The sequence below is a fragment of the Triticum aestivum genome, chromosome 1B (genome assembly GCF_018294505.1).
Source record: "Triticum aestivum cultivar Chinese Spring chromosome 1B, IWGSC CS RefSeq v2.1, whole genome shotgun sequence".
NCBI lineage: Eukaryota > Viridiplantae > Streptophyta > Magnoliopsida > Poales > Poaceae > Triticum > Triticum aestivum.
The window spans coordinates 303,502,437-303,518,455 of NC_057795.1; the positions used below are offsets into that span (position 1 = coordinate 303,502,437).

Sequence of the window (16,019 nt, forward strand, 5' to 3'; positions counted from 1 at the left end):
ACCCCTCCTCATGCGTAAGCAAGACGAAGTAGGAAAGAACACAGAAAGGACATCGAACGGTACAATGAGGGCATCGTCGGCACAGAAAGATAAAGCATGAAGGACCACCCCCGCTTGACACAACCCCTCTCGGAGTACCACAAGAGAGCCTAGGGCTTCATGCCACAATCACTGCATGCATGCTACAAACAACCGAAAATAAAACCCAGGCAGACATCGTCACGCGACACCAGAAGGATAACACTAAACACCCGCAGAGCAAGGCGACACCAAACGACCAAGCAAGCGACATGCTTTTACCCAACAGAGACAAATGGTAAACACCCCTGACCAATGGGTTAACCCATCCAAGCCATTGACCCAACAACTAGCATGTGGACTAAAACACCAACTAGATGCAAACAGACGCCTGGGGAGACCGAAAACGAGTATCCAAACACTAGCATGGGCAATCACGAGGGGCGTTACATGAACCATCCCACGACCACCCACCACCGCACGGGGCAAACAATGTCCAAAAACCAATCGAGCAATCATAGGACATGTTTTCACCAATCCAGCTAAACGTTAACCCATTCAAAACGTCGACCCAACATACTGGCAGGTGGAACCCAAACAATAGGCCGACCCCAACAAGCAGCCGGGTAGGTGGGGAATGACTGAATGAGCATCGGAGCTCCAGCCCGAGCAACGAGAGTGAAGTTACTTGTCCCAACCCATGCGAACCCACCGAGCACGGAGCAAGATGCAACAAAGAGGAATGTTACCCATCCAATCCCATGCTCGCCCACCCCATACGAACCAAGAGCATAAGCCATGCTTTTACCGACCGAGTTAAACGAGACCACACCCTTTCGTACACCCAATGCACCGCTATGTGGGGACCTCCTCAAAACAGGCAGCCTCGCCAGTGCCCAATCTTCAGGTGGGCACAACAGTGCCGAGCAAGCACTGCCTGATCGTAAAGTGGACAATGGACTTGACCAAACAGGCTGCGTTGTCCGATCATGAAACATCCAACAGACTCGATCAACCGGGCAGCCCTAGGAGAGCCTATCAGTCGGGTGGACCGATTAGACACCACCAAACATACAACCAACAACAACAACACCGAGCAGCCCCAACAGCACCAAACAGCTAGGCAAGTACAAAGAGGGCAGGGCAGGCAACCAGAGAAACACTGTACAATCACCGGCACCCCACCCACACAAACAAGAGCACGTGACGACACACGACGGATCGACGTAAAAACGCCAGACATGTGGGCCCCGCGCGCGTCCACGACCCACGTGCCATGGACCCCTAGCGCTGGCTACACGGTGAGGCACGAGATTACACGATCTGACGGCACACGGGCATCGGGGCGCCGTGGGTGGATTGGAGGGCACGGATGCCCCTAGAAGGTGGGTACTCCAACATCCTTTAAAGGAGTAATGAACTCAAATCAATTGCTCCAGTTGAGATTGCTTTCAACACATGGCTAGCTAAACTGTTGTAATTTTCCTTTCTTTTATTGTTCTTCTTCCTTTCAAGCCAAGCTATATGTAAATATTGCATTCTAATTAATAGAAGTGAAAAAACCATTGTTTTGTCAAAAAAATTGAATTGCTCCTCCCTACGATCTTGGCTCAGTCTAGGCGACTTCAACCTAATTCGTTTCGCTTGTGAAGAAAATGACCTCCACCGGATAGATGCTAGAGAGAATTCCTTATTTGACACTACTTTAAAATGAGATTCCCTATTTGACCCTAGAAAAAAAATTCTTCCCTATTTGACACCAGGCCTGAATTTATTTCCTTATATGACATTGCCGTCCACCCCGTTACAGTTTGCCGTTAATTTTTCTCTCCTGGACCAAACTACCCCTCCATTAGTGCACTGGAAAAAACACCTAGCCCAATCATCCCGTCCCTGTCCCAAGCCCTAGCGTGCAGTAGTACCAATTTATCATGCTTTATTTTAGTGGAGAATTTGTTGCATGATTTTTTTCCATAGAGTGATGTATACAGTTTCGGTGTGTTCCTTGTGGAATTGGTCAGTGAAGGAGAGCTGTGCCTGCTAAAACATTATTGAATGGGTAAATTCTATCAATTTCTGATGATTGATCAGTTCCTTATTTTCTAGAGAGTTATATTCTCATCATATAATATCTGTCATCGTATCTGTACCGAATTCTCAGTTTGTGTACTTTGTATCTGCTGATATGCATGTACATGACTTCCAAGAATCAAGTGATATCTCTAAAGTCTCAGTTTGCGCTTGGCGTCGTGGTGGGTGAACCCGATGAGCGAGCATTGTCCATTGATTAGCTTGGTGGAGGCTGAGATACACTGGATACATGAGAAAGAGATAAGGCTGACAACGATCAAGCCGGAAGGCACCGCAACCTCGACTTTAGGCAGGCAGCTCTTCACAGCATCACAATCTCCATTTTTTCACCATTAGTTTCTTTTAATTGTGAGTCATCTTGTTAGCTGTTAACTCAAATGTACAAAAAAGGAGCAGCTATGGGCTTACTTTTGCACACTGTTTTCTTATCTTCATTATTGTCCGTAGGTTTTTAAACTTGTACCTATAAGAATGACAATTTTTGTGTTGGATAATTATGACATCAGAAGGGTGCATCAAACTGACGATTATATATGTGTTACTTGATCAAGGCTCATTTGGTCCTCGCGAGAAAATAAGGCTCATTTGGTCATTGAACCTTTGACTAAATATGTCATAGTAATGTTGCTTTTGTCTTGTACAAAATTTTGGTCACATAATGCACTAGGGGCAAAAGCGTCTTTTCATATCCTTGTTTAACACCATTAGTGGTCAAAATGAACTAGAGTGTCAAATAAGGAAAGAAATTTAGACCAAGTGTCAAATAAGGAAGAAATTTTTTTCCAGGGCCAAATAAGGAATCACATTTTCAAGTAGTGTCAAATAAGGAATTCTCTCTAGATGCTAACCTTTTCAATGACATGATCAACAAACTGGCCCTGCTAGAGCTCCCTCTCCTAGATCGACGTTCTACTTGTCCAATAAATGAAAACAAGTAGTACATGGTAATTTAGTTCACCTTGAGCTGTTGCATGCAAATGGTAGAGCGGCTGCTGTTTATGTGAAAAAGGAACTTTGCAAAGGTACTAGTGGAATAAAATTAGCAAACTTGTAGAACAAAGAAACTATGACATTCAAAGTAAAAGGACGCCAAGTGAAGCCCACATATGCATGATACTATTTCCCCTCCCCACTACATGAGAAAATGGGACGAAAAGTTGCCTATTACAAAACAAAGCTAATAGCATACATACACATAGATACATTCTTCTGTTTTACAACAAAGAAAGAAACAATTACATATATTGATCACTACTACTTTTTGAAATAAACTGGTCAATATGTGACACCTTCTGCATAATCTTGGATTGCATGCCATCGACAGAGAAGAGAAGAGCACATCTCCATGTCTCAACTGAAAAGAGCAGTCCAAACCATAGCCAAAATCCAAAAACAACCCCGGCAGTCACACAGTAGTACAGCCACTGGTCCTCCCCTTCACCGGTTTTCTCATCCAAAGCAGGCGAAGTATTTGGACAATCGGCTAGAGGAAATCCGCAAAGGCCGGAATTGTTCCGGTAAAACGAAGGCTCAGTCAACGTCTGCATCTGGCTCCCAGAAGGTATCTTGCCTGACAAATGATTGTTGGAGATGTTGAATATGCTGAGCGTCGACAAGAACGAGATGCTCTGTGGAATGTGTCCTGAAAGCTCATTACATGATAGATCAAGAAACTCGAGATTCTTCAAACTGCCGATATCTTCAGGGATGCCGCATGACAGATGATTTCTTGACAGGTTCAGAAATCGGAGGCCCTGCAGGTTGGTTAGCTCTTCAGGGATGCACTGAGACAAGAGATTGCCTGACAGATCGATGCCGGTCAATAACCGGATGGTTCTTTGGAAGATGAGCTCCTGGCCCTTCCAGATTATATCGATTCTATCCTGATAAGTCGACCCTTCCAGCGACGCCGTACTCGACACAATTTCTGGGTTCCTCATGGAGGTCAAGTTGCCGAATGCTACCGGAATTTTTCCTGTGAGTCTGTTGTTGGCGAGGTCGAGCAGCTGGAGTTTAGAGAGCCGCGACAACTCCACAGGGATTACCCCTGTGAAATTGTTTGATCTAAGGCTAAGGATTCTCAACGACGGAACCTGGGTCCCGATCCATGGAGGGATGGCACCGAAGAACTTATTACTCCCGATGTCGAGGGTGGCCAGCGAGTCGCAACCTTCCAAGACCCGCGGGAAGGTGCCGGTGAAGTCATTGCCGGCGAGATGGAGCGACTCGAGGGAGCAGTTGTGACTTGCCTTGGCAGCGGGGATTTGGCCCGAGAAGGAGTTGTTGGAGAGGTCCATGAACTGCAGCGCCTGCAGGTTCCACCAGCAGTCGGGGAGCTCGCCCGTGAGCTGGTTGTTGGACAGGTCGAGGATCTGGAGGGAGAGGAGCCTGCAGAAGGCCGCGCCGGCGCCGGAGCTGTTGGAGGAGTTGCGGCTCCGCACGCTGAAGCTCTCAGGCACGGTGCCTCCGGAGAAGGTCTCGTGGTTTCCGCCGGCGTCGAGGTACATGCCCGTCGCCCGTTGACCAGAGGATAGCAGTACTAGAAGGCAGAGGGGGAGGCACAGCAGAGGTGTTGTTGAAGCTTGGGCGTGTCCTGCCATGGTTGGAATTCGAGTGGAGCGAGTTGTTTGGTTTGCACGACGCCCACTTGTATGTGGTGGCGGTGGCAGGACCGGGCCGACAGGCAGCGAAACGTCGACGACAGCGACCGAGCGACGTCGACGCTGTGGAATTCTGGAGCGCGGCATGCGTTTTCCACACGGCATACCAGTGGACTGACTGACCCACGGGATAGTCAGTGCAGTGCAGGCAGCGACGACCAGACGCTGATGCTTTGCCTTTTCTTTCTTTTTTTCACGGGAGACGCCGATGCTTGCTTTGTTGCCATGCGCGCGCTCGTCGTTGCTACCTATTCGGCGTGTATCCGCGTCGTGGGCCCGCCCAATAATTCTCCCCGTTGCCTCGATCTCGTTCGCCGAGTTTCTGGTTCGATCGTTTTGGTTTTCGCTCGCTTCTTGTTTTTTTTACTCTCGTTTTGGATTCAAAATATTACACGAACTTGAACAAACTCATGGGTTCCATAGATTCGAAAAATCATGGATTTAAAAATGTTCATAAATTTGAAATACAACATTGGGTTCAAAAAGAGGTCACAAATTTGAATCAAGTTTGCTTTTTCTATGGATTCAAAAAAATATTAGTTCAGAAAACATTCATAGATTTCAAAAATACTTTACGAATTTCATTTTTTGTGTGGATTTCACAAGGGTTCAAGAATTTCCAAAAAGGTTATGAATTTCAAAAAAATTACATGGATTTCAAAAAATATCATGAATTTGAATAAGTTTTTGAATTTGAAATTTTCACGAATGTGGAAAAGAACAGAGAAAAAAGTAAAATAAAAAAGAGGGAAAAAAGAGAAAAGTCAAACAAAACCCATCAAGTAAAAACAAGGGGAAAACCTTCCAATAAAAACAGTGGAACCTCCGTGAGGGTTCCCAAGACCTACGAGAAGAAACAAAAACAAAGGTGTACGATGCGAACAAGAAAGTGTATTACTGTACAAGGGCCGGCCCATCACAATAAAACTCGCTTCCTTGCGAGTGTGCGCCTTTTACCAGAACCACTATAACCGGCGCTTAAGACGCCAAATAGGAACCAGCCCCAAGAAGAAGCGACAGGACAACTCAGAACGTGAATGCGCGCGCTTAGAGTTGCATTTTTGGGCCCAAGCCGCGCCTCGCTCAACGCACTCAGCACTCTCGTGTTTGGTGTTTCCTATGGAATTCCCTAACAGATGCACATTGCGGTAAGATGTCGAGGTTTCGCAACTAGCGATCGACGGAGCGATCGTAGTGGGCTGGCCCATGTTGCTGTTTAGCGTGTACACAGATCCTGGTTTTGAGAAGGTTCAAGCTCCGGTATTTTCTGGTATTAGGAACCTTCTAGAAGGTTCCTGAGTGATTTGTCTAGTTTCTTGATTTTGTTTTGGCTTTTTCGTTTATTTTTCCTTTTTCTTTCATGTCTCTTTCTTCTTTTCACTTTTTGTATCTTTTTTCTTTTTAAAGTTGACTTTCTTTTTAGTTTTTCTTTCAGAAATTTTCAAATTTTGTTCACGAATTCAAAAAATATTCTGTTATAAAAAAATATACAGAAATTTCAAAAAAAATGTTCCTGTCTTTAACCTTTGTTCACAAGTTGAGAAAAGTTCAGGAACTCCAAAATATATTTCTATTTCTATTTTATAGTTCACAATGTGAATTCAAATTTTGGTCAGAAACTAAAAAACTGTTCGCATTTAAGAAAATGTTCAAGAATATAAGTGTTCGCGATTTCAATTTTTTGTTCAGAATTTCCTAAAATGTTCCATTTTTTGTGATTACAAATTTTGGTCAGAATTTCAAAGTGTTCGCATTTCAGAAAATATTCAAGAATATAAAAAATGTTTGCGATTTCAAATTTTTGTTCAAAATTTCATGAAATGTTCCATTTTTCACGATTACAAATTTTGGACAGAAATTAAAAAATGTTTGCAATTCAGAAAAATATTCCAAATCTTTAGAAAATGTTCATGTTTTCAAATTGTGCAGAATTTCATGAAATGTTCCAGTTTAAAGTTTTGTTTACAAATTCAGAAAATGTTCGTGGTTTCAAATTTTGGCTGCAAATATCATGAAATGTTCCACTTTTCAAATATTTGTTAAAAGATTTAATAAAAATGTTCGCGGTTTCAACAGTTGTTCAGAATTTCGTAATTTATTCACAAATTCAAAAAAATGATTTATGTTTTTCAAAAAAGAATATTTTCCATTCAATCTTTCCGCCTTTTCAACTTTTTTGTTTACATATTCAAAAAATGTTCTTGTCTCTGGGTTTTTTTTCTTCAGGAATTCAAGAAATTTGATACCTTTTTAAAATATACATTAGAAAAAAGTTGACCCTAGTAACTAATTCAGATTCGCTCCAATAGCTGCTTTCGGTTCGCTATAGTAGACCATTCCGGTTCTACATCTATGGTTAGTTCTTTTAGTTATGCACAACTTTATTGATAACAATACTGGTTAGTTGGAGTGGCTAGGAGACCGTGATAGTATGCAGTCGGTCTCCAGTTCGAATCCTGAGTTGAGTGTGTTTCCTTTTTCTGCTATCTTTTTCCTCGTGCGCAATTTGACACAAGGGCGTCAAATAGGGGCTCCCGTTTCCGATTCGACCTATTTTTGCATCAAATAGGCGTTGAATCACACACGTAGCTGGGCTAGGAAGCGAAACGGGATGGTCCATTTAGGTGAAATCAGTAATTAAGGAGCATTCTTTGTGTGCGTCATTTGTCGCAACCTGGTAGTTTTGTTCTATTCAAAATGTTTTAACTCTTAAACCATACGTTCAAATCTTGAACCGTTTCACTGTTGGATTACTCATGTCGAGATCTTCAAAACTAAATCCCGTGTTGATAGGTTTTGACGAAAAAAATCATGAAAAAACCAGACAAAAAAGCCGAACCGGGAACACGTTTTGTTTTCTTTTCCGAAAGAGGCACGACTGTGCCTCTCGCGGAAGCAAATATGTGCCTGCACGAGAAGTAAATCCGTGCATTTTTTCTTTCTTTTCCAAGAGGCACGATCGTGCCTCTCGCGGAAGCAAACCCGTGCCTCTCGCGGAAGGGGAAAAAAATCCATATTTTTCGTTTTCGAGAGGCACGGTCATGCCTCTTGCGGAAGCAAATCCGTTCCTCCCGCGAAAGCAAATCATGCCTCTCGTGGAAGGAAAAAAAAAGAAAAAAGTAAAATTCATTTTTTTCCCGTTTTCGAGAAGCACGGGAAGGAAAAAAAAGAAAACGAGTTTTTTTATTTTTTGAGAGGCACGGTTGTGCGTCTCATGGAAGCAAATTCGTGCCTCTCGCGAGGTTTCTGAGAGGCACGGGCCGCGCCTTTCCCAGAAATAAAAAGAAAAAAAACACGTTTTTTCGCGCAAATTTTTTTACCCTGAATTTTCTTTGTCCAAAAGCTAAGTACGACTGGTGGAAACCGAGAAGCCGGAAAATCCCGAAAAAATCATCTGAAAAGCCGAAAACGCGTGCGAAAAATAAAAATAATAAAATCCGGATGAGGCACCCAGAACGCAACACGGTGGCGCGTTCTTGGCCCACCCAAAGTGACCCTTGCGGAGGCTCCGGAATGAGCGCTCCTTCGTTAGGTGCTCCACCATTTAGGTGCACATTGGTTCTTGATTTTGGGAACCTCCCTAAAATCCGTGTCCCGTTTTTACTGGCCTTTTCGTTTTTTCTTCTACTTTCTTACGGGTTTTCTTTGGTTTCTTTTCTTATTCAAACTTTCACATTTTTAAGAAATACCTAGATATTTATAATTACTTAGAATTGCAGAAATATTCTGGAACTTATCTTAAAAACCGTGTTTCATATATTGCTTAGAATTTCAAAAAATATTCTTGTTTTAAAATTTGGTCATAAATTCTAAAAATATTCGGGAATTTCAAAATTCATTGTAAACAGAAATATGTTTCAAAAATGTTTTAAAAAATTCAGAATGTTTATGATTTTTTCGAAAATGTTCAGTTTTCCCAGAAATGGTTTTAAAAACTAAAATGTTCATGTTTCCAGAAAATATTCAGATATTTGAGAAAAATAATAATGTTGAAAAAGAAGTTCACATTTTATAAAATTGTTTTCATTTTCTTAGAATGTTCACATTTTTTGTAAAATGTTTGCAAAGAATGTGTGTTTCACGAAAAGGTTATCAAATAATATTCAATTTTTCAAAAATATTACTTGATGAAATGGGAGGATGTATTTAGACCCAAAGAGATAGGAGGTCTGCGTGTGATTGATTTAGATGTAACAAACATTTGTCGTCTTTGTAAATGGATATGGAAGATTGAAAATGAACATGGTGTGTGGCGAGATCTTGTTAGGAAAAAAATTATATAGAGAAATGTACTTTGAGATCATGTAAAAGCAAGCCTGGGCAGTCTTATTTTTGGCAGCGGTTAATGAAAGTTGAACCTACTTTTGCATGGGTTTGACTATATTACATCTAGATGCAATATAATACTCCCTCCGTTCCTAAATACTCCCTCCGTTCCAAAATAGATGACCCAACTTTGTACTAAAGTTAGTATAAAGTTGGGTCATCTATTTTGGAACAGAGGGAGTATAAGTCTTTGTAGAGCTTCCACTATGAACCACATACGGATGTATATAGATGTATTTTAAGTGTAGATTCATTCATTTTGCTCCGTATGTAGTTCACCTAGTGAAATCTCTACAAACACTTATATTTAGGAACGGAAGGAGTACCTCACATCTAAGTATGACATCAACACTATGTATGATCCTCTTTTGTTTGTTTGCTCGGATTATCTGTTTGACTCCCACGACCTTCCCTACCAAGCCGTGGCCCGTTGGCTGCTAGTAATCACTTTGCGCGATCTGACTTCTGCTGGGGCCTAATCCAAACTTGAGGACCCATGTGTAGATGTACCATGCGCGCGACTTTCTTTTGTTAGCAATCAAACACGGAACTTGCATGTAAAAAAAACACGGCACCTGGATGCCTATGGGTTTGGAGACGATTGTAGTCTAGCTGTGAGCTTGCAGTTTAGTCCAGTATCATGTAAAGCTTGAGAGTTACTTGGAGATGATTAGCATTTGTGAACAACTTTCAAAAAGGAACATTGTTTCAAACTTTTTTTTTAAAAAGAACGGACATATTTAAAAACTTGCAAACATTTTTTGTAAACTGCAAACCTTTTTTGATATTTTCTAACATTTTTCGAGAAATCCCATTATTTTAAAAACAACGAACTTTTCAAATTACAAACACCTTTTGAAACAAAAAAAAGATTAAGAAAAAGAAAAGGAAAACCATGTCTTGGAAAAAAAAGTAAAAGAAAAGGAAAGCTAGTTAAGAAAAAAAATGGAAAACTAGGAAAAAACATGAAGAAACTAGCTGGACAAAAACGGTCGAACCGGCCATTTTTTCGCTCAAACTGAAGAAAAATCAAAACAAGTTGAACCGTTAGCATGAGCTAGCATCGTTGGGAAAGAGGAAAAAATTGACGCCACCGGGGATCGACCGGCGCTAGTTTGGCCCAAACAACCAACTAGCCAATTCAACATAGCTGTTAAAAAATAAAAGCTTAGAGATGGAATTAGTTCAGACGGAGCCACGACAGGCCCACAAGGCCCTAGGGCGCCCCCAAGTGCCTTGACGTCTCCTCGTTTCTCATCTGGTCTCCTCCCGATGCTTTTAGGGTCTCTTTTGTCCAGAAAAAATTATCAGAAAGTTTTGTGGCATTTGGACTTCGTTGATATCGGTTTCCTAGAAAAACCGAAAACAAGCAAAAAAATAGGAACTGGCACTTGGCACTAAGTTAACAGATTAGTCCCAAAAAGATATATAATTGTATATAAAACATCCAAGATTGATACTATAATAGCATGGAACAATAAAAAATTATAAATACGTTGAAAACGTATCAAGCATCCCCAAGCTTAATTCCCACTCGTCCTCGAGTAGGTAAATGTTAAAAACATATTATTTGATGTGGAATGCTACCTAACGTGTTCATCATGTAACATTTCTTTCATAGCATGAATATTTAGATCCGAATGATTCAAAGCAATAGTCTATAATTTGACATAAAAACATCAATATTCAGGCATACCAACAAACAATCGTGCCTTTCAAAATATCAATGCTAAAGAACGCTATCCCTACAAAATCATATAGCCTTGTCATGCTCCATCTTCTTAACACAAAGTATAAATCATGCACTACCTTGGTATCACCCAAGCAATTGGTTCATACTTTGTAACGCGCTTCAGCTTTTTCAACTCTCACTCCCATGCAATACATGAGCGCAAGCCATGGATATAGTACTATGGATTGAATAAAGTATGATAGTAGAGATGATATGGAGAAGACAAAAAAGAAGAAAGTCTCAAATCAACGAGCTAATCAACGGGCTATGGAGATTCCCATCAATTGATGTCAATTAAAGGTGTTGGAATTGCCATGCAACGGATACACTAAGAGCTACAATTGTACGAAAGCTCAAAATGAAAACTACTACCTCCGTCCTGGTTTATTAGTCCCCTTAGTATTTTGTGCAAAACTTTGACCTTAGATTTAACTAAAAAAATGTTAATGCATGTAACAAAAAACAATCTCTCTCAAAACTATGTTCAAATACGAATCCAGGGATATAATTTTTGCTAACATGCATTATTATTTACATAGTTAAATCTATGGTCAAAGTTTGGTACAAAATACTATGGGGACCAATAAACCAGGATAGAGGTAGTAAGTGGGTGTGCATCCAACTTGCTTGCTGATTGAAATATGCCCTAGAGGCAATAATAAAATGATTATTATTAAATTTTCTTAATCATGATAAAGGTGAAGGAAATATGCCCTAGAGGCAATAATAAAGTTGCTATTTTATATTTCCTTATATCACGATAAATGTTTGTTATTCATGCTATAATTGTATAAACCGGAAACTTGATACATGTGTGGATACATAGCAAAACACCGTGTCACAAGTAAGCCTCTACTAGACTAGCTCGTTAATTAAAGATGGTTAAGTTTCCTAACCATAGACATGTGTTGTCATTTGATAAACGGGATCACATCATTAGGAGAATGATGTGATGGACAAGACCCATCCGTTAGCTAAGATAATGATCGTTAAGTTTTATTGCTATTGCTTTCTTCATGGCATATATATATTCCCTTGACTATGAGATTATGCAACTCCCGGATACCAGAGGAATACCTTGTGTGCTATCAAACGTCACAACGTAACTAGGTGATTATAAAGATGCTCTACAGGTATCTCCGAAGGTGTTTGTTGGGTTGACATACATCGAGATTAGGATTTGTCACTCCGAGTATCTGAGAGGTATCTCTGGGCCTTCTCGGTAATGCACATCATAGTAAGCCTTGCAAGCAATCTGACTAATGGTTAGTTGCAGGATGATGTATTACGGAACGAGTAATGAGACTTGCTAGTAACGAGATTGAACTAGGTATGAAGATACCGACGATCGAATCTCGGGCAAGTAACATACCGATGATAAAGGGAATTACGTATGTTGTCATTGCGGTACGACCGATAAAGATCTTCATAGAATATGTCGGAACCAATATGAGCATCCAGGTTCCACTATTGGTTATTGACCGGAGAGGTGTCTCGGTCATGTCTACATAGTTCTTGAACCCGTAGGGTCCGCACGCTTAACATTCGATGACGATTTTGTATTATATGAGTTATGTGATTTGGTGACCGGATGTTGTTCGGACTCCCGGGTGAGATCACAAACATGACGAGGAGTCTCGAAATGGTCGAGAGGTAAAGATTCATATATAGGATGATGATATTCGGACACCGGAAGTGTCTGGGGGTACCGGGTACATATCGGGTCACCAGAAGAGGTTCCGTGCATCCCCCCGGCAACTACATGGGCCTAATGGGCCAAGAAGGGAATAGACCAGCCCCTAGGAGGCTGGTGCGCCCCATGTAGGCCGAAATAAGCGGGAAGGAAAGAGGGGAAGAGAGAAAAGAAGGGGAGGCCCGAATATGAATATGGAAGGGGGTAGGCCGAATTGGGAAGCGCCCTCCTACTTGCGGCGCCCCCTTGGCTGCCTCTCCTCCCGTCCAACCTATATATATATATATATATATATATATATATATATGGGGGGGGGCACCGCTAGAACACATGACATTGATTTTCTAGCCGTGTGTGGCGCCCCCCTCCACAGTTTACACCTCCGGTCATATTCACGTAGTGCTTAGGCGAAGCCGTGCGCGGATCACTTCACCATCACCGTCACCACGCCGTCGTGCTGACGGAACTCTCCCTCGACACTTTGCTGGATCAAGAGTTCGAGGGACGTCATCGAGCTAAACGTGTGCAGAACCCGGAGGTGTTGTACGTACGGTGCTTGATCGGTCGGAACGAGAAGAAGTTTGACTACATCAACCGCGTTGTCAAACGCTTCCGCTTTTGGTCTATGAGGGTACATGTACATACTCTCCCCCTCTCATTGCTATGCATCTCCTAGATAGATCTTGCGTGAGCGTAGGATTTTTTTTTGAAATTGCATGCTACGTTTTCGAACAGTGGTATCCGAGCCAGGTCTTTGTGTAGATGATATGCACGAGTAGAACACAAAGAGTTGTGGGCGGTGATCACCATACTGCTTACCACCAATGTCTTATTTTGATTTGGCGGTATTGTTAAATGAAGCGGCCCAGACCAACCTCAAGGAAATATGCCCTAGAGGCAATAATAAAGTTGTTATTTTATATTTCCTTGTATTACGATAAATGTTTATTATTCATGCTAGAATTGTATTAATCAGAAACTTGATGCATGTGTGGATACATAGACAAAACACCATGTCCCTAGTAAGCCTCTACTAGACTAGCTCGTTAATCAAAGATGGTTAAGTTTCCTAACCATAAACATGTGATGTCATTTGATGAACAGGATCACATCATTAGGAGAATGACGTGATGGACAAGACCCATCCATTACCTTAGCATATTGATCGTTTAGTTTTATTGCTATTGCTTTCTTCATGTCAAATACTTATTCCTTCGACTATGAGATTATGCAACTCCCGGATAACGGAGGAATGCCTTGTGTGCTATCAAACGTCACAACATAACCGGGTGATTATAAAGATGCTCTACACATATCTCCTAAGGTGTTTGTTGGGTTGGCATAGATCGAGATTAGGATTTGTCACTCCATGTATCGGAGAGGTATCTCTGGGCCCTCTCGGTAATACACATCATAAGAAGCCTTGCAAGCCAAGTGACTAATGAGTTAGTTACAGGATGATGTATTACAGAACGAGTAAAGAGACTTGCCAGTAACAAGATTGAACTAGGTGTGAATATACTGACGATCGAATCTCGGGCAAGTAACATACCGATGGACGAAGGGAATAATGTATGTTGTCATAACGGTTCGACCGATAAAGATCTTCGTAGAATATGTAGGAGACAATATGGGCATCCATGTTCTGCTATTGGTTATTGACCGGAGAGGTGTCTCGGTCATGTCTACATAGTTCTCGAACCCGTAGGGTCTGCACGCTTAATGCTCGTTGATGATATAGTATTATATGATTTATGTGATTTGGTGACTGAATGTTGTTCGGAGTCTTGGATGAGATCACGGACATGACGAAGAGTCTTGAAATGGTCATGAGGTAAAGATTGATATATAGTACGATGGTATTCGGACACCAGAAGTGTTCCGGAGGGTACCGGGTACTTATTGGGTCACCGGAAAGGAGTTTCGGGCACCCGACAAAGATATGGGCCTTATGGGCCAAGTGAGGGAACACACCAGCCCTGGTGCGCCCCTATAGAGGCCAGCCCTATGAGGAGGAGAAGGAAAGAGGGGAGGGCAAGGAAAGTGTGGATTAGGATTCCTACTTCCTTCCCTCTCCCCCCTCTTTCCTTCCCCCTCGGTTATATATGGCAGGGGGGCGCGCGGCTTGGGAGGAACTCCAAGTAGGATTCCTCCTACTTGGGCGCCTCCTATGGCTGCTCCTCCCTCCCTCCCACCTATATATAGGAGGAGGAGGCGCCTAGCACACACAGATAATCACCTAGCCGTGTGCGGCGCCCCCCTCCACCGTTTACCACATTGGTCATATTTTCTTAGTGCTTAGGCGAAGCCCTCCGGAGATCACTTCACCATCACAGTCACCAAGCCGTCGTGCTGACGGAACTCATCTACTTCCTCAACACTTTGCCGGATCAAGAGTTCAAGGGATGTCATCGAGCTGAACGTGTGCAGAACTCGGAGGTGCCGTACGTTCGGTGCTTGATTGGTTGGAACGAAAAGAAGTACGACTACATCACCACGTTTTCAAACGCTTCCGCTTTCGGTCTACGAGGGTACGTAGGCACACACTCTCCCCCTCTCGTTGCTATGCATCTCCTAGATAGATCTCGCGTGAGCATAGGAATTTTTTTTGTAATTGCATGCCACATTTCCCAACAGTGGTATTAGATCCAGGTCTATGCATAGATGATATGCACGAGTAGAACACAAAGAGTTGTGGGCGGTGATCATCATATTGCTTACCACCAATGTCTTATTTTGATTCGGCGGTATTGTTGGATGAAGCGGACCGGACCAACCTTACATGACCATGTTCATGAGACCGGTTCCACGGACAGACATGTAACTAGTTTTGCATAAAGGTGGCTGGCGGGTGTCTATTTCTCCAACTTTAGTTGAATCGAATTTGACTGCGGCCGGTCCTTGTTGAAGGTTAAAACAACAAACTTGATAAATCGCCATTTGTGGTTTTGATCCGTAGGTAAGAGCAGTTCTTACAGAAGCCCGTAGCAGCCACGTAAAACTTGCAACAACAAAGTAGAGGACATCTAACTTGTTTTTTGCAGGGCATGTTGTGATGTGATATGGTGAAGACATGATGTGATATGCGTTGTTGTATGAGATGATCATGTTTTGTAAAAGTTATCGACAACTGGCAGGAGCCTTATGGTTGTCGCTTTATTGTATGAAATGTAAACACCATGTAATTGCTTTACTTTATCACTATGCATTAGCGATAGTTGTAGAAGCAATAGTTGGCGAGACAACCACGACGCTACGGTGAAGATCAAGGTGGCGAGCCGGTGACGATGGAGATCATGACGATGCTTTGGACATGGAGATCAAAAGCACAAGATGATGATGGCCATATCATGTCACATATTTTGATTGCATGTGATGTTTATCTTATTTACATCTTATTTTGCTTAGTACGGCGTTAGCATTATAAGATGATCCCTTCACTAAATTTCAAGGTAGAAGTGTTCTCCTTTAGTATGCACCATTGCTATAGTTCTTCGTT

The 16,019-nt window shown here is 42.1% G+C and overlaps 1 protein-coding gene across 1 annotated transcript; it reads right to left on the bottom strand.

Annotated features, from left to right (window-relative positions):
* Positions 1-3,181: 3,181 nt before the first annotated feature.
* Positions 3,182-4,752, bottom strand: LOC123120786 (receptor-like protein EIX2). Its single transcript, XM_044540777.1, has one exon. It carries the CDS (start codon positions 4,707-4,709, stop codon positions 3,345-3,347), a length of 1,365 nt encoding a protein of 454 aa, XP_044396712.1. The 5' UTR covers positions 4,710-4,752; the 3' UTR covers positions 3,182-3,344.
* Between the last annotated feature and the right edge of the window lie 11,267 nt (positions 4,753-16,019).